This window comes from Aedes albopictus, chromosome 3 (assembly GCF_035046485.1).
Source record: "Aedes albopictus strain Foshan chromosome 3, AalbF5, whole genome shotgun sequence".
In the NCBI taxonomy this organism is placed as follows: Eukaryota; Metazoa; Arthropoda; class Insecta; order Diptera; family Culicidae; genus Aedes; species Aedes albopictus.
The window spans coordinates 209,353,998-209,373,518 of NC_085138.1; the positions used below are offsets into that span (position 1 = coordinate 209,353,998).

Sequence of the window (19,521 nt, forward strand, 5' to 3'; positions counted from 1 at the left end):
CCCCAACTTCTCCTAAAATGTCCAACTTGTTGATTAGATTCCCCAAAGGTATCATATTCCAAGGACCCCCATGATTCTTAAGTTCTTTTTCCCCTTCCCAATGTCTCCTAAAAATCCCCAATGTTCCTTAAAAATCCTCAATGTTCCTTAAAAATCCCCAATATCTCCTAAAAATCCCCAACGTTCCTTAAGAATCCCCAACTTCTCCTAAAATGTCCGACTTGTCGATTAGATTCCCCAAAGGTATCATTTCCCAAGGACGGCCATGATTCTTAAGTTCTCTTTACCCGCCCCAATATCTCCTGAAATTCCCCAATGTTCCTTAAAAATCCGCAATGTTCCTTAAAAAGCCCCAATATCTCCTAAAAATCCCCAATGTCCCTTAAGAATCCCCAACTTCTCCTTAAATGGCCAACTTGTTGATTAGATTCCCCAAAGGTATCAAATCCCAAGGACCCCCATGATTCCTAAGTTCCCTTTATCAGCCCCAATATCTCCTTAAAATCCCCAATGTTCCTTCATTCATTTATTTAGTTCACATCAAATTCATGATAATACTGAATCAACAATTTGCCGCCATAATACTCGATTTGCAGCTGCAGCTCTCCATCCTCGGTCACGCCCAACACTCGCCAGATCACGCTCCACCTGGTCCGCCCATCGTGCTCTCTGCGCTCCACGCCTTCTTGTGCCAACCGGATGGTTAGCAAACACCAGCTTTGCAGGGTTGTTGTCCGGCATTCTTGCAACATGCCCTGCCCACCGTATCCTTCCGGCTTTGGCCACCTTCTGGATGCTGGGTTCGCCGTAAAGTGCAGCGAGCTCGTGGTTCATTCTTCTCCGCCACACACCGTTCTCCTGCACACCGCCGAAGATCGTCTTCTCTTGTTGATTCTCCGGTGCTAGTCTTTTTTACGGCTGGCTCGCAGGGCCTGACACCAACCCACTATCCCAGGGAGCTGGGCTTACCTTCCCGGAAGCTACGGGTTCTGCATTGGCATTTCCTCCAACTACAGTGCTAAATAGCTAGGCTCGAGCGCCAGTCTTCGCCGGGGGTGGTGTTTTTAATGGGCGCGCAGGAGATATGTTCCTTAAAAACCCCCAATATTGCCTAAAAATCCCCAATGTCCCTTAAGAATCCCCAACTTCTCCTAAAATGGCCAACTTGTTGATTAGATTTCCAAAAGGTATCACTTCCCAAGGACCCCCATGATTCTTAAGTTCCCTTTTCCCCTTCCCAATATCTCCTAAAAAATCCCAATGTCCCTTGAGAATTCCCAATGTTCCTTACAAATCCCCAATATCTCCTAAAAATCCCCAATGTTCCTTAAGAATCCCCAACTTCTCCAAAAATGTCCGACTTGTTGATTAGATTCCCCAAAGGTATCATATCCCAAGGACCCCCATGATTCCTAAGTTCTCTTTACCCACCCCAATATCTCCTTAAAATCCCCAATGTTCCATAAGAATCCCCAACTTCTCCTAAAATGTCCGACTTGTCGATTAGATTCCCCAAAGGTATCATTTCCCAAGGACGGCCATGATTCCTAAGTTCCCTTTACCCTCCCCAATATCGCCTAAATATCCCCAATGTCCCTTACAAATCCCCAATATCTCCTAAAATGGTCAACTTGTTGATTAGATTCCCCAATATCGCCTAAAAATTCCCAATGTCCCTTAAGAATCCCCAACTTCTCCTAAACTGTCCAATTTGTTGATTAGATTCCCCAAAGGTATCATTTCCCAAGGACGGCCATGATTCCTAAGTTCCCTTTACCCTCCCCAATATCTCCTTAAAATCCCCAATGTTCCTCAAAAATCCCCAATATCGCCTAAAAATCCCCAATGTCCCTTAAGAATCCCCAACTTCTCCTAAAATGGACAATTTGTTGATTAGATTCCGCAAAGGTATCATTTCCCAAGGACGGCCATGATTCCTAAGTTCCCTCTACCCTCCCCAATATCGCCTAAATATCCCCAATGTCCCTTACAAATCCCCAATATCTCCTAAAATGGTCAACTTGTTGATTAGATTCCCCAATATCGCCTAAAAATTCCCAATGTCCCTTAAGAATCCCCAACTTCTCCTAAAATGTCCAACCCCCATGATTCCTAAGTTCCCTTTATCCGCCCCAATATCTCCTTAAAATCCCCAATGTTCCTTTAAAATCCCCAATATCGCCTAAAAATCCCCAATGTCCCTTAAGAATCCCCAACTTCTCCTAAAATGTCCAATTTGTTGATTAGAATCCCCAAAGGTATCATTTCCCAAGGACGGCCATGATTCCTAAGTTCCCTTTACCCTCCCCAATATCTCCTTAAAATCCCCAATGTTCCTTAAAAATCCCCAATATCGCCTAAAAATCCCCAATGTCCCTTAAGAATCCCCAACTTCTCCTAAAATGGACAATTTGTTGATCAGATTCCCCAAAGGTATCATTTCCCAAGGACGGCCATGATTCCTAAGTTCCCTCCACCCTCCCCAATATCGCCTAAATATCCCCAATGTCCCTTAAAAATCCCCAATATCTCCTTGTTAGCACTGGCAGCCCTTCCGTGACCACTGTTGACGTCTTCGGTGACGGACAGCGACCTTCACCATGACACGTCTGAGCAAACGTCAGAACTAAAGCAGAGTGAAAACAGATATGCTACATGTGAAACTACAAACCAATTTATTTTCCTAAATTTCTTATATTTTCTACTATTCTATTGAATTTGTTTATTTGAGTGCCTAAATTTGATTGAGGTGAGAATTGTGGTTAGCTATTAGGAGATAGTCTAATAAACATAGTTAATTATCATCCCAACAGCAAGCAAAGTGCAGCTTCTAACCTCTGTTGTTCGAGGAATAAAAAAAACTAATGAGTCTTTGAATGTGTAACCCCTTTTGTAGTACAAACCTCAATGAATCTATAAACTAAATATATACTCTAATTGCAGCTTAAAGCAATCGCTGAAAAGATCCGTGATTTTCATTTCGTTCCCGAACAAACTTTAAGACATTCAACCACAAGATGTCTGAGTCCCGTGATAAGACACCGGATAACAGCAACGCATATAGCTGTGTTGCCTGTCAAAGGCCGGACTCCGCTGACAACATTGTTGCCTGTGATAAGTGCTCCGATTGGTGGCATTACTCCTGTGCCGGCGTAACAGATTCTGTGAAGACCGCGAAATGGTTGTGCCGAAATTGCTTCCCACAAGCAGCCCAGTCAGTTTCCAACGCCTCGACATCAGCTTCCCGGAAAGCTCGCTTAGAACTGAGCATGAAGCGCCTGGAGGAGCAGCGAGAGCTGGACAAGAAACTAATGGAGCTGGAACTGGAAAAGAAATACTTGAAGCAAAAGTACCAACTATTGGAGGAGACGCTGCAGGAAGAGTTTGAAACTCGAAGCGTCCGTAGTCGGGTCAACGAGATAGAGTCTCGGCAGAACAACGTTAGGCGATGGGTGGAACAACAAGCATCCGAGAAATCGGCGGCCAAGGAAGATGATGTCCCCGCAGTCACGTCGGATAACCGACAGGATGTTCACCAAGGTCCACCTGTTCACATCACGGACGCGGAAGACGGAGCAGTAGGCGGGGTCGATTGTGCGATTAGAGATCCACAAGCCGTCCCTGGAAGCAATGCGTTCGGTAATCTCCGTCGCACTTTGCAGAACTGCAAGCAGGACCAGCCAACGCTGCAGCAACTGCAAGAATTGCAAGAGCAATTAAAAATATGCCAGCTTCAGTTGCAACAACAATCTACTCCTATTTCTTCAAGACGCCCGGACGTTTCAAAGGGAGCCATTCGCAAAACGCACCGGGATGAGATCGTCAGGCCCGCCGAAGATATGCCGCGTTCGGCGGTACCAAACCCCATGGTGCATGAGGCCCATGATCAACACAGAAATCACCGTTATCCGGAGCCGCTCCGGAATCCAAATCAGTTTGCTCCCTCCGTTTCGCTTGTACGTCATCGTGTAGAAGTACCGATTCCGTCCGTTAGCTCGTTGGTTTCTCGTGGCCCGTCTCCCGAACAAATTGCCGCTAGACAAGTGATGACCCGTGACTTGCCGGAATTTACTGGCGATCCCGAAGAGTGGCCAATGTTCGAGAGTAGCTTTAACAATACGACTGCAGCTTGCGGCTAGAACCATGCCGAGAATCTCTCTCGGCTCCAGCGGTGCCTGAAAGGCGCTGCACTCAAGTCAGTCAGGTATTACCTGATGTCGCCGGAATCGGTTCCGGACGTCATGAAGACATTAAAAATGCTTTATGGCCGCCCGGAGATGATAGTCAACAAACTCATTAGAAACGTTCGTGAAACTCCATCTCCGAAACCGGAGAAATTGGAAACGCTGATTGAGTTTGGGATGGCCATTCGCAACTTAACCCAGCACCTAATCGCCGCCGGTCAGCAGTCACATCTGTCCAACCCAATACTGCTGCAAGAACTGGTGGACAAACTTCCTGCAGGTGTCAAATTGCAATGGGCGCAGCATCTCCAGAATCATCCGGTCGCATCACTACAGATTCTCAGTCAGTTCATGACAACTGTCGTGGATTCTGTCAGCAAGGTTGTCGTGTATGTTGGTGAGCCAATACAGAAGCACGAAAAGTCCAAAATCCGTGAGAAAGGGTTTCTTCACGCCCACGCTGAAGCAAATGGAGCAGGTGCTTACGCTGCGACAAAACGTTGCCCAATATGCACCAAAGATGATCATCGAGTTCCAGATTGCACCTCGTTTAAAAGAATCAGTGTCGAAAATCGGTGGAAGAGCGTTACATCCCTGAAACTCTGCCGTTGTTGCTTGAACTTCCATGGTCGTCGAACATGTAAAAGTACAAATCGCTGCGGAGTCAATGGCTGCGAGCTGCGACACCATCCCCTTTTGCATTCACCACCTCCAACATCCACAACTACGGGCAATCAGCGAGTGACCCAGTCGTCCGAAAATCACGCTCATCACCACTGTGGACAATCCGTGTTGTTCAGAATTATACCTGTGGTACTACACGGACCTTCCAAATCGATGACAGTTTTCGCCTTTCTCGACGAGGGATCCTCAGCGACACTCATCGAGCACGACCTTATCGGACAACTGGGGATTCAAGGACAAAATGCTCCACTGTGCCTCACGTGGACGGCAAACATGTCCCGGCTGGAATCGAAATCGCAACTGGTTTCTCTGGACATTTCCGGAATTGGTCAACAGAAAAGATATCAACTTGCGAATGTCAGGTCCGTTAAAGTCCTCAATCTGCCCCGCCAGACCTTACGTTTTGGAGACTGCAAAAAAGCTTTCGACACTTGGCTGAACTTTCAGTTGATAGTTATGAGGATGCTGTACCACAAATTTTGGTTGGACTCCGAAACCTGAAGCTTGCTGTACCGCTAGAGACAAGGGAAGGCAATCGGGGACCAATTGCAACCAAAACACGTTTGGGTTGGTGCGTTTATGGAAGTCTCGATTATGGATGTAAACCCGAACACGTCAGCCTTCATATCTGCGAATGCGATACCAACCGGAAGCTTGAATCGATGATGAAGGAGTACTTCAATGCGGATTACACTGGAGTTGCTCCGATTGAACCACTGGTGTCCGAGGATAACAAACGAGCCCAAAGGATTCTTGAAGAGACGACGACAAGGGATGGAAACCGATTCCAAACTGGTTTGATTTGGCGGTACGATGAAATTGATCTACCAGACAGTTTCCACATGGCTTTACAGGGTCTTCAATGTTTGGAGCGAAGGATGACACGGGATGCAGCTTTGAAGGAGAATCTCCATCGGCAGATCCGTGAATATCAGGACAAGGGTTACGCTCATCGACTAACGCAGGCAGAACTACTTGCAGCGGATCCTAAGCGGGTATGGTATCTGCCTATCAGCGCTGTGACAAATCCCAATAAGCCCGGAAAAGTCCGCCTCGTATGGGATGCGGCAGCGAAAGTGGCCGGTATTTCGCTGAACAGTCTCCTACTGCCAGGAGACTGTTGTTAACTCCATTACCCCATGTCCTGTTCCGTTTCCGACAATTTCCGGTGGCCGTCTCTGGTGACATCAAAGAGATGTTTCACCAGGTCGGTATCATTGAGTCCGATCGGCATTCGCAGCGTTTCTTGTGGCGCGACAACCCCGAACAAACTCCGCAAATCTTTGCGATTGACGTCGCCATTTTTGGTGCCGCGTGCTCACCGTCATCCGCGCAATTTGTAAAAAACAAAAATGCGCAAGAGCATGCATCACGATTTCCCAAGGCATCGGAAGATATAGTAAAGTGCCATTACGTGGACGATTACCTTGGGAGCTACGAGACCATCGATGAAGCCAAAGAAGTCGCCGAAGGCGTGAAGGTGGTGCATTCCAAAGGAGGATTTGAGATCCGAAATTGGCTATCAAATAGTCAAGCTGTCGTGGAACATTTGGGCGGAGATCCAGCGAACGGGACGAAGGAGCTAATTTCGAAGGGAAACGGCAATACGGAGCGTGTTTTCGGAATGCTCTGGCAATCGGCAGCGGACGAATTGCGATTTTCAACGACATTCCGTAGAGAAATCGTGCAACTAGTCGACTGCGAAGTTAGGCCAACAAAACGACAGATGTTGAAGTGCATCATGAGTCTCTTTGACCCGCTAGGCCTGCTAGCATCGTTCTTGGTGCATGGCAAAATAATGATGCAGGAGGTATGGAAAACGAAAATTCAATGGGACGAGCGAGTTGACGACCACATCTACGACCGTTGGAAGAAATGGATCGCTCTATTTAGCAAGATCGAGGACCTCCAAGTGCCACGTTGCTACTTCCAGCACGCTAACGCCAACATGTACTCGGCACTCCAACTCCACATATTTGTTGACGCAAGTGAAGACGCGTACTCGGCGGTTGGATATTTCCGTGTAGAGGCTCCCGACAAGAGCGTTCTTTGCACGTTAGTAGCAGCAAAAACAAAGGTTGCACCGATACACCACGTCACTGTCCCGCGACTGGAATTGATGGCGGCGGTGTTAGGAAGCAGACTAGCAGCCTTCATTTCTGAAGGCCATTCGATACCGATCAAACGAAGAATCTTCTGGTCTGATTCGCGAACCACTCTCGCTTGGATCGGATCAGAACACCGACGTTATCGACAGTTTGTCGCATGCAGGATTGGCGAAATACTATCATCGACAACCACGAGCGAATGGAGATGGGTGCCGAGTAAACTCAATGTCGCCGACGAAGCTACCAAGTGGGGCAGAGGACCCTGCTTCGACGTTCACAGCCGCTGGTACCAAGGACCTGATTTTTTGTACCAAAATGAACAGTCTTGGCCTCAGCCGGACCAGAGGATCACTACCACCGAAGAGGAAATACGACCGTGCTATGTTCATCAAATACTCACGATGCCGCTATTACAATTCGAACGGTTTTCCAAGTGGGATCGTTTGTTACGGACAGTAGCATACGTCGGACGTTTCGTGAGCACGTGCAGGAGACGCATTGAAGGGCATTATACAGCCAAGAGACTGACACAACCAGAACTGCAGGACGCTGAAATATTGTTATGGAGAATGGTGCAATTGGAAGCATATGCGGACGAGTTGGCCATTATCAGGAAGAACGAAGAGTTGTCCGTCGACGAACGAATGTCACTGGAGAAAGACAGCATTCTTTTCAAACTAACTCCGGTACTGGATGAGCATGGAATACTCCGTGTGGACGGCCGCATAGGTTCATTACAAGTAGTACCAGTGGACATGAAATGGCCTATCATTCTACCCAGACACCATCGTGTAACATTCTTGATTGTAGACGACTATCACCGTAAGTATCTTCACGCTAACTCTGAGACGATCGTGAATGAGCTGCGGCAGCGTTTTTACATTCCACGGCTGCGTGTGATTGTGAAAACTGGCAAATCTTTGCCAGGTTTGCAAAATTAAGAAAGCTAAACCTTACGCACCTAGAATGGGACCGTTACCAATAGCGCGACTTTCTCCTTTCGTCCGCCCATTCAGTTACGTTGGGTTGGATTATTTTGGTCCAATTACTGTTAAGATAGGTAGGGTCAACGCAAAAAGGTGGATTGCACTTTTCACGTGCCTTACGATTCGGGCTGTGCACGTGGAAGTTGTCTCGATCTTTCCACCCATAGCTGCATAGCGTGCATTAGGAGATTCATCGCTCGGAGGGGAGCTCCAATCGAGATTTACTCCGACAACGGGCGGATTTTTGTAGGAGCTCAACGTATTTTGAAGGACCAGGTTGCTCGCATCTATGAGGACGTCGCTATCACATTCACCAACACTCATACCAAATGGGTGTTCATTCCACCTCATGCTCCCCACATGGGGGGTTCATGGGAACGCTTAGTTCGATCAATCAAAGTTGCCATGAAAAGCCTTCCGCAAGAACGTAAACTGGACGACGACGCGTTACATACTACGGCGGTGGAAGCGGAGGCCATCGTCAACACACGGCCGTTAACCTATCTGCCTCTAGATTCAGCAGAGCAGGAAGCCCTTAGCCCCAACCATTTCTTGCTGGGGTCTTCTAACGGGGTAAAACAACCAACGACCAGGATGGAAGATACTCCAAGAACAAACCGTCACATGTGGAATTTGATTCAGCGCAACCTTGACCATTTTTGGCGCCGCTGGATCAGGGAATATTTACCCACGTTGACGAAAAGAACCAAATGGTTTGGCGAATCAAAGCCACTCCAAACCGGAGATTTGGTCGTGGTGATCGACGAGACGAAACGGAATGGATGGATACGAGGGAAAGTGCTGGAGATCAACCCAGGACGCGACGGAAGGATAAGGCAGGCAGTAGTTCAAACCTCAGACGGAGTGTTTCGGAGGCCTGCGGCCAAGTTGGCCATTTTGGAAGTGCAGTCGGATGCTAAAGCTGTGTCTGGTACCCACCTTTACGGGGAGGGGAATGTTAGCACTGGCAGCCCTTCCGTGACCACTGTTGACGTCTTCGGTGACGGACAGCGACCTTCACCATGACACGTCTGAGCAAACGTCAGAACTAAAGCAGAGTGAAAACAGATATGCTACATGTGAAACTACAAACCAATTTATTTTCCTAAATTTCTAGACCAACATTTGAAAAGGGCGTAACAGCCATTTCGAATTTCTGCTTCTCCCGTCCCTCCTAGGCTTACCCCCCATTATTCATGAAATCTTTTACCAGTAACAGATAGATCTGACTCTCCTCTATCTGTTAACGGGAAAAGTTTGCATAAAAATATTGAAATACGCCCAGGAGGGACGGAACAAGTGAGAATTTGCAATGGTTGTTCCGCCCTTTTCAAATGTTAGTCTAGATTTCTTATATTTTCTACTATTCTATTGAATCTGTTTATTTGAGTGCCTAAATTTGATTGAGGTGAGAATTGTGGTTAGCTATTAGGAGATAGTCTAATAAACATAGTTAATTATCATCCCAACAGCAAGCAAAGTGCAGCTTCTAACCTCTGTTGTTCGAGGAATAAAAAAAACTAATGAGTCACTGAATGTGTAAGCCCCTTTTGTAGTACAAACCTCAATGAATCTATAAACTAAATATATACTCTAATTGCAGCTTAAGAGCCAGTTCGCGAGAGCCGCAACCCCTTCTTGAATCGATGTGCTCCGATTGAGCTGAAATTTTCAGGGTATGGTTTTCCATATAAAAGACGATATCTGGCCGATTTTCAGATTTTTCCGTTAGGGGGAAGTGGGGTAAAATAACCCTCAAAGATTTCATGTCTAAAAATAGGTAAAATCACTAAAATCGCAATAACTTCCGCAAAAGTTAACGGAATCAGCTGAAATTTTGCATGGACACTCTACTCCTATGGCACTTCCATTTGAGCCAAGCGTTGGATATTCTTTGATATTTTATTTGAAGAAATAGGTTATTTTCATAATTTTTTTGACGATTTTCAGGGCGCCTGTTTTCGTACCAACAGAACTAGGATGAAAAACTGAGTACTACGTTTTGAAGGACTACCCAAGAGCTTTCATTTGATATGTGACCCAGATGCGCCAACTTAAAAACTTTCGAAAAAAAAATTTTTTTCTCGGGGTATGCGTTTTACCCCATATTTTTAGCTGTCTAAAGAAGTGTTGTCGCAAATTATGACAACGTTATTTATCGTCAAGGGTTTTTCTTCAATATTAATTCAACAGAAAAATGATGACTAAGAAATGCAATTATTAGATTTTTTTCATTTGGGGAAAGTAGGGTAAAACGGACTAACTCAACCTCCTTTCGAGATAACGTTGCTACGATGTTCTCTGATCAGAATCAAATTTTCAGAGTTCTTTATTCTACTCAAGAATAGATGCTTTATCATATATTATTTTTTTTTCTTGAGAAGATAACGGGGTAAAACAATTCTCAGAAAAAAAATTTGAAAATAATCAAAATTTCAAAATTTACAAATGCTTTGGTAAAACTTGGCGAAATTTCATGAAATTAGAAGAAATTTCTTAATTTTTTATTGCTTATCCAAAGGAGCAAGTCTGACAACATTTTGACGTCGAGAAATGTCACAGATTAGCACGTGGTGTGCGATTCACCGGATTCTTTCTCGATTTTTCTTTCAACATGCATCTCCGGTTCAATTTTCTCTCTTTTTTTCTCGTGAAAGTTGCTGCAGTACACACGAAAAAGATTCACGAGGAAAGATGCATTTAGCGCCTTCAAATGATTTTTTGGACAAATATGGTCTTCTACAAAGCTGTTCCCAAAAATAAGGCCCTCTTTTCAATGTACATAAAAATTAGGGTGGTCCATATTTTCAAAGAAATTGGGAATCAAACTTTTTTATCTGCTAGAATAACTGTATACATTCTTCGAGAAAGTTGAAGATCTATCAATTTTGAGCAAGTTTCTTGAAGACACATTTTATGTAGCTTTGAAATTGACCGATCTAGAGATGTTTTTCTGAATAAGCTTAGGGTGGTTCAAGAAAAACCTGTTTTCTGGCGTTAACTTTTTCAGTTTCGATTTTTCATCAAAATCGCCCAAGAACACTTGTAGAGCATAGTTTTTTGAAAAGGAGTTATGACGGATTCGTAACGTCCTGACGACCGAAGGTAGCAACACAGTTTATGGCCAACATAGTCCGATTAGTGCCGTAACAACTGCATTCAATGAATTATTCGATTTGTTCGAATTCAACCTGTCTGCTCAGGCATTCCAGCGAAAGGTTCACCAGCGGAGGCATCGTGAGCTGTGATAGCATTATTCGACATTGGATGCAGCGAATTTGAATACAGGCGAGAATCTGTCCAAATATGTTAACGTAAAAAGCTTATCTACATACATGTTTTTGCCTTTCTCGTACACTAAATGTACTGGAAAGGCTATATGTTCACTCCAAAAATGACTTTTTGATAGAAGGCCCGGAGGGTCGAGTCACATATACCAATCAACTCAGCTCGACGAATTGAGGTGATGTCTGTGTGTGTGTATGTATGTGTGTGTGTGTATGTATGTGTGTATGTGTGTGTACAAAAAAACTCACATCACTTTTTGGCAGTAAACCTCAACCGATTTTAATGACCAATGGTTCATTCGATGCGGAATCTGGTCCCATTGTTTCCTATTGAAAATGGTTCGAATCGGTCCAGCCGTTCCGGAGTTATGGCCATCTAGGTGTTCCGGATCGGTACCCCAGGAAGGGGCCAGATATGAAAACGATACAAACCCATTCATGCGACACATCAAACCGCGGCACTTTCGAAAACATGATGAATGGTAAACAGGAAAATAGTCTCGGACCATATCTGAACCGGTAGTGTTCCGGAACCGGTTCCGGGTGACCCGCCGGAAGTGGCCAAATATGAAAGTGAACCAAACCCATACATGCGACACATCAAACAGCGGATTTTTCGATAACCTGATAAACAGTAGGCAGGAAAATATTCTCAGACCATATTTGAACCGGTAGTATTCTGGAACCGGTTCTGGGTGTTCCGCCGGAAGTGGCTAAATATGAAAGTGAACCAAACCCATGCTTGCGATACATGAAACAGCGGCTTTTTCGATAGCCTGATGAACAGTAGGTAGGAAAATATTCTCGGACCATATATGAACCGGTAGTGTTCCGGAACCGGTTCCGGGTGACCTGCCGGAAGTGGCCAAATATGAAAGTGAACCAAACCCATACATGCGACACATCAAACAGCGGATTTTTCGATAACCTTATAAACAGTAGGTAGGAAAACATTCTCAGACAATATCTGAACCGGTAGTATGCCGGAACCGGTTCTGGGTGTTACGCCGGAAGTGGCCAAATATGAAAGTAAACCAAACCCATGCATGCGATACATCAAACAGCGGCTTTTTCGATAGCCTGATGAACAGTAGGCAGGAAAACATTCTCAGACCATATCGGAACCGGTAGTGTTGCAGAACCGGTTCCAGATGTCACGCCGGAAGTACCCAAGTACAAAAGTTAACCAAAACCTTACATGCGACGCATCAAATCGCAAGCTCTTCAGGCAACCTGATAAACGGTTAATAAAAGAAAATAGTTTCAGATCAAATTTGGAACAACCGATAGAATTCCGGAACCGGTTCCGGGTGTCCCGCAGGAAGTGGTCAAATGTAGTAGAGATCAAAACCCATGCCTGCGGCACATTAAACAGCGACTTTTTGAATAACGTGATGGTCGATTAGCCAGAAAATAGGCTCAGACCACAACGAAGATCTTTATAAAGGCTACCGATAGTGTTCCGGGACCGATCCAGGGTGTCCAGCCGGAAGCATGCGACACATCCAACCGCGGTCTTTTTTTAAACCATGAGGAACGATTAGCAAAAAAATAGGCTCAGACCACATTAGAGGCTACCGATAGTGATGCAAAACCAGCATTGGGTGCTTCGTAGGGTGCTTCGCAAGAACTACAAAAATGAACAAAGTCAATGCAAGCGATAAATATGTGTAAGAGAACAAAATCTTGACTGAACTAAGGCCACATACATACAGACGTCTTACTCTACTCACTCTCCATTGGAGAGTGAGTAGCAGTACTGCAATTTTTCGACAGGCCTTTATGATAGCGATATTTTGCTTTTTTCATTTTCTTCGTTTTGTTTTTCCTGTCAATGTTGCTTTCCGATCAGCAACACGGGAGCGAAATGAAATAGGTACTCACACTCACATGCAGCGTGCTGAAAGCGAGAGCTGACCGGGCTAAATTTCCATTCAATTTTCTGTATTTGAGTGTTTTCACCCGTGGTATTGTATAGGGCACTCACTCTCAGAAGCCACCGCTTGAGACGAATGGCCTGTCAACATGAGTAGTGTGTGAATGATTGGGAATTGACCTTGTTGGGTTGCTCATGAATGGAGCTCTCGGACTCTGTCAGTTCTCACATCGAGGAACTGAAAATGACCGCCGCAGTCATTCATTTTCGGCTGAAAAACAGGCACTGACACTGATATTTTGCAGGACTGCTCTCCATCGTCCTTGTTTTCAACGGTTGAATCAAATATTAATCGTTTTTGCTCGTTTGACGTCTACTCACTACCAACATCAAGCCAGCAGCGGCTTGTGAAACGCAACCTGATTAGCATTTGGCGATTATTTTTTTGTAACGATGAATATAATAGCAATATGTTACAATTGATATGTCTTTTTTTCTGTACTAAAGCAATCTCATCAAATCACTGAGGTGTAAAAATATACAGTAGGATAGGTCAACGTTATATGAGAAAATGAAAATTATCGCATCAAAGCTTTTTCAATCCTCTTTTGCGTCTAAAACTACTGGGAATTTTTTTATGGGATTTAGATGGGCAATTTCACTTGCTTGCATTTTTGGTCAAATTTTACATGAATTTTGAAACCTATGATAATGAAATATAGCCTAAAGTGTGAAGAAAAAACTATGTCGAAGACCGTAAAGTCATCTGTGATTGTGAAAGACGTTATATCCTAGCTTGTAATAATCGTCTTGATGTTGATCGGTCTTCAGTGATAGTGAAGGTGCTCAGGCAGTCAACTGAAAACTCTGATATTTTTCAGCTCTGTCTATACGTTTAACGTAACGTCGGAATATGTTCAATTATTAAGTTTCCCAATTTTATTAAAATTATTGCTTTTCTAAATAAGGTATTCTCAGGATTCAGGAACAGTTCGCATTACGTCGACGGAAATATCATGCTTCGGAATGATGGCCCATGCACATAAACTAGCTAAACAAAGCAATAGTCGAAGATTCCAAAAACAGGGACCGAATTCTAGACCGTCCGATAGGTAGGAGATTGTCCGCATCACGACGGTTTTAAACCGAACGGACTCAATAAATACCAAAACTTCCGTGTGACATTTTTAAGTTAATCGAGGCCATCTTGACTAGGAAACCTTGACCGATTAAACCCTTGAAAAGTCCCCATACCGACCGGAACGTCGGAAAAAATCATTAACTAATGTTTTCGATTCCCCCAAAAGGCTGAAGCCAACATTGTGAAGCAAAATCATCCCAGTCGTATCCCAACCAAAGAAAGATCATGAGTTCATGTTCGACGAGAAAGGCACTATCACCACTAGGTGGATTAATCTGGATTTTTTAGAATTCTCCCAGAGTGCGAAAATAGTTTTCCGACTTTTCCAACCGATTTTCCCTAATAGTGGGAAATTTTGTGGAAAGCATTTTTCATTTTGTATGTTTTTTTTTCAATTGCAGAGACAATTTGCTTATAATTTTACAAAAAAAAAACATTGTGTCTACGATGCTTCGTTCTTGAGTGATGATTTTTAAAAGTAGGTGGTGTCTGCGGAAAATGTTGGTTTTCCACTGGAGTTTTCCGGAAAATTAGGCGACCCTGATTTTTTTCAATTTTGTTTTTGTTCTTATATATAAAAGCGAACGCGCAGATACAAAAGACTTTACGACCGAAAGACCGAAGGGAGGAATAAAGAGAAAACACTTGTTGTTCGTAGAAAAACGCACTTTGGAATGATTTATTCAATAACAGCTTTTGACAGTTACAGTGTTGCCGCCCTATCGCGGAAATAGTTCATGGTATGTCTCTCTTGTGTAGCACGGTGTGTCTGGTAGAAGAAATTTATTACAAAAAAATAAGCATCGCTAATTTTTACGTTACGTAAAAGTTGACGCTACTAGCTTTCATTCAAGCCCAACATCGAAATATTCCATCGGGGGAACTTTTCCATACAAAAATTGGGTATGTTTGTTAAGTAGAAATAGGGATTAATTTGGAACCGTTCATTTTGTATGGGGAAAAACAGTATTCTGAAAAAGTTGTTCGATATCCCTCGGTGGATTTTTTTGAGGGACCGTGCAAATGAAAGCTGAAAGCCTCTATTTTTGAATAGCGAAAAATTTGACGATGCCTATTTTTTTGTTATAAACCTTTCCCATACACACGCCGTGTGTAGTATTGATCGATGGACATATGCGAGGGTGTGCGGTTGTATTCTAACAATATATGTATATAAACCCTACCTGTGAAATAAAATACATTGAATTTTGAGAATCTTGGTACCAATTTGTACGATAACTTATTTATTTATTTATTTATTTGTTATTATTCCATCTGACTTAAGCCTTAATGAATGTTACTTATACTAATTAAAACATTAATTGGAAGCATTGAATGTTTGACGTGGCGTCTGAATAACGTAGAAGACATTCCAAAATCGAATAATAGGCCACGTTATTGAAGGAGCTTATGATAGAGGACATTGGTTTGTTATAGCCATACACTGAACGATGAAATCGTGTTGCCAGCATCCGTTCCAGACTTCTTCGTTGAATCCTGTTGGGAGCATTCAAAGATAGCCTTGCGAGAAGATCTGGACACTCTATTTCACCATTTAATATCTTCGCAGCGGTAACAGCCTGTTGAATAATCCGGCGTTGCTCAAGTGTTTCAATACCAAGCAAGCAACACCGGTCAACGTATGGTGGCAGATTTGTACGGTCCCTCCAAGGAAGTCGTCGTAGGGCATAGCGCACAAATTGTTTTTGGATGCGTTCCAACCTGTCCACCCAGTTTGCTTGATATATACACCGAACTACGGATGAGGTTTCCAAAATCGACCGAACAAGCGAGGTGTAAAGTGTTTTCAAGCACCGGATATCATCGAAATCTTTGGCTGTTCGCATAATAATTCCCAGCTGCCGATTTGGACGATCGATAATTCCCGAGAAGGAAAGTCTGCAGTACTCCAAAGTCTTTTACTTCGCTGACACGCTGAAAGGATGTATCGCCAATTTTGTAATCCATTCGAACAGGGTCTGCGCAACGGTGGAAGGTTATCACGAAGCATTTATTGATGCCACAGATAACAGACGCTCATCCTAACATACGAAATGTGTGTAAACCATTTCAGCAGTCGTTTCAATAAGGAAACCAAACTAACAACCATTTGGAGATGGCGTAACGATTACATTCACAACACTTGAGTACAAATGACAAACGCGAATAATCCCGGTTAGGTAGCAATTACTGCAGCAATTACTTGTATGGTTGGAAGAAGTGAGCAACGCATTTGGTTTTTACAGTTTTTACACAGGTTTTGAGTTAAATTTAGTTCTAGGATAAACATCTGTTATCTGTGTTGATGCTGAGCGTCATTCGGTTGACTTCACACCAACGGCAAAGGCGGTTAGGAGTTGTTGCAATCGTTCGTGTTGAGATCGTCTGCGTATATCAAGCTGCATCCAATGTTCAGTAGAGCAGCGACATCGTTGAAGTAAAGTGCGAAGAGAAGCAGCCCAATATTACTCCCTTGCGGTACGCCGGAGAAATTAGTGAACCAGGTAGAAGTATACGACCCGATCCTGACGCAAATCTTCCTGTCGCAAAGGTATGACTCCAACCACTTTACCATGTCGTCCGACGTACCAAGCCAACTTGCTTAACAAGATACGATCATCGAATTTGTCGAACGCTGCCTTCAAATCGGTGTAGATGGCATCAACTTGTTTCCCATCTTCTAACTGATTGATGCAGGTGGAGGTGAAGCAAAGAAGATTGGTCGTTACTGACCTGCCAGGGTAGAATCCATGCTGGGCAGTGGAAATCATCGTCTTTGTTCGAGCAAAAAGGTAGTTGTTAATTATCGTCTCGAATAGCTAGGAGCACAATGATGTAATACCCCTGTAGTTCCGAACATCGCTTTTGTTACCATTTATGTAGATAGGGAACATGAAGGATTTTTTCCATAGCACCGGAAACTGCTTTTTTTGCAGCGACAGATTAAAACAAAAAAAAAGACACGTACAACGTCTTCAGCTTTCGGCTGTACAGACTGTTTTGAACTTAACATTAGACAACGGACAACGGAGCATGCACCAGTGGAAACGGGGAAGAAACTATTCTCACGAAAAGTTTTAACGCCCGCAGCGGGAATCGAACCCTCACCCCATAGCAGGGTGCGATTATAAGCTTGGTGACCCTAACCGCACGGCTACAAGGCGAAACTGGAAGCATTTTCTCATTTTTTCGGCTTTTGATTTTTTATTAAATAACGAAGCAATATTTTCAAAATCGATTTTCGTACACATGTAGAGTATGGATCAAGGTATCTTCTGATTTTTTTTTTTTTGAGGTGGAAAATGCTTTCCATTTTTGCAGAAACCATTTTTTTGTGAAATTTTGTTCAAAAATGGTTTCTGCAAAAATGAAAAACATTTTCCACTTCAAAAAAAAATCAGAAGATACCTTGATCCATACTCTACATGTGTACGAAAACCGTTTTTGAAAATATTGCTTCGTTATTTAATAAAAAATCAAAAACCAAAAAGTGAGGAAATGCTTCCAGTTTGTAGCACAGCGGAGTTGCGAGTGAGCCAATGCACTTCTTGAAGACGATGGCAGGAATCCCATCTAGGCCAGGCGTAGTAGACGGTTTCATCTTCTTCACAGCATCCCGTAGCTCACCTTCAGTCACTAGTGATATACCAATATCGAAGAGATTTTCAGGCACAGCGGAGGTTGCATGCATAGCATCATCACTGTTCGCACACTCGGTATTGAAAACGCTGGAAAAATGCTTTGCGAAGAGTTCGCATTTTTCAGAGGCAGTGGATGCCATTTCACCAGCTAAAGAAACCATGGCAGGAACACCATCATTCTGCTTGCGCTTGGAGTTGATGAAATTTCAGAAACGTTTAGGATGTCGACGGAGACTTCTCTGCGTTTTATCGACATATGCTTGTTCAGCGACTTATACGCATCACTTGCAGCTTGAAACCGGCGTTTATGAAGTGGAATGCGAAGGCGGCGATAGTGACGTTGGCATGCGTTTTTCTCGCGCTTCAGCGAACGAAGTCGGCCGTTGCCCCAGGGCGGCTTTGCGGGTGGGCGCGTTTTCGGAACATTCGAGGAGAGCCAATTCGTGACAATTTCTGACAACGTATGCACAGCGCGGTCCACATCAGTACATGCTAGGATTTCGGTCCAGTCTACCTGCTCCAGGAAGCTATGTAGCGAGGCGAAGTCGATGCGTTTGAAATCTAACGCGGGACAGTCTTCGTGGTCGTATAAAGGCTCATAGTCGGTAATGATGAGCGCAATTTCCAATGGAGGGTGAGGGCGATCGATATTCACCAGAGAGACAGCAGCTTCAGTGACGATGCAGAAGCCGACGTTGGCGAACACCAAATCCAGGGTATTGGTCCAGGGATTCATCACGCGGCTATACTGCTTTAGATTCATCGATGCCATGTTGTCTAATAGGTAGGCACTGGCTGACCCCACGCTGACGTCTTTACAAAAATCCGCAATGACATGATTTTGCTCAGTCAGTTGCCACACAAGATTAGCTTGGTTGAAATCACCACAAACTATTATCCCATCACCGTCACTGGCACGTTCGAGGCTATCACTAATAGCATTGGCAAAACAAAATAATAAAAAAATAATAAAAAACCTAATACAAAGTACATCTCTTCCACTAAAGGGTTGAAGATAGGAAAACCCCGTACAAAGGGGGAAGAGTGGGTTGGTAAAAAAAATGAATTTAACACTGTTATGGTAAATTAAACGGAACAGTATTAAATTCGATTTTCTTTATCTTGCAGGTTTTCCACTATAGTGCTATAACACGCCCCATGTTTATCATCAAGGATGGGTTAGAAGTTCACTATTTGTACGTAGTGTACTTAATAGGTGCTTCCAAGTCACCAAATTGAATTTTATTATATAGGCGACGACTAAGCTTTTAACCGGTAGTGTTCCAGCAAAGATAAGACCATACAGTATTGATAACAACCAAACGATAGATAAAAATGATTATATGAAATTGAAGCTCTGGGAATCTTTTCATTCAGTCAGTATTATCAGCCAAGTGGATTGTTCAACACGTAGCTACAAGAGAAGCAAAAATGTTGAACACATTTTCAGTGCTTTCTCCACATTTAAAATTTAAAAATAAATTCGTATCCATTGACAATGTAGCTTTCAAATTCCATTATCGAGCTACATTTACCATACTGCTTGTATGTACACTTCTCGTAACGTCCAGGTATGAAACTGAACCAAGCACGTGTTATTTATGGATAATATTT

At 43.6% G+C, this 19,521-nt stretch overlaps 1 protein-coding gene across 1 annotated transcript in view; it reads left to right on the forward strand.

Annotated features, from left to right (window-relative positions):
* Nucleotides 1–5,904: 5,904 nt before the first annotated feature.
* Nucleotides 5,905–19,521, forward strand: part of LOC109425056 (uncharacterized) — a 149,314-nt gene continuing 135,697 nt past the window's right edge. The window contains exon 1 of the mRNA XM_062861063.1: nt 5,905–19,478. Within this exon, the coding sequence (XP_062717047.1) occupies nt 5,926–7,917 (1,992 nt within the window). The 5' untranslated portion in view covers nt 5,905–5,925 and the 3' untranslated portion in view covers nt 7,918–19,478. The remainder of the gene's footprint in view (nt 19,479–19,521) is intronic.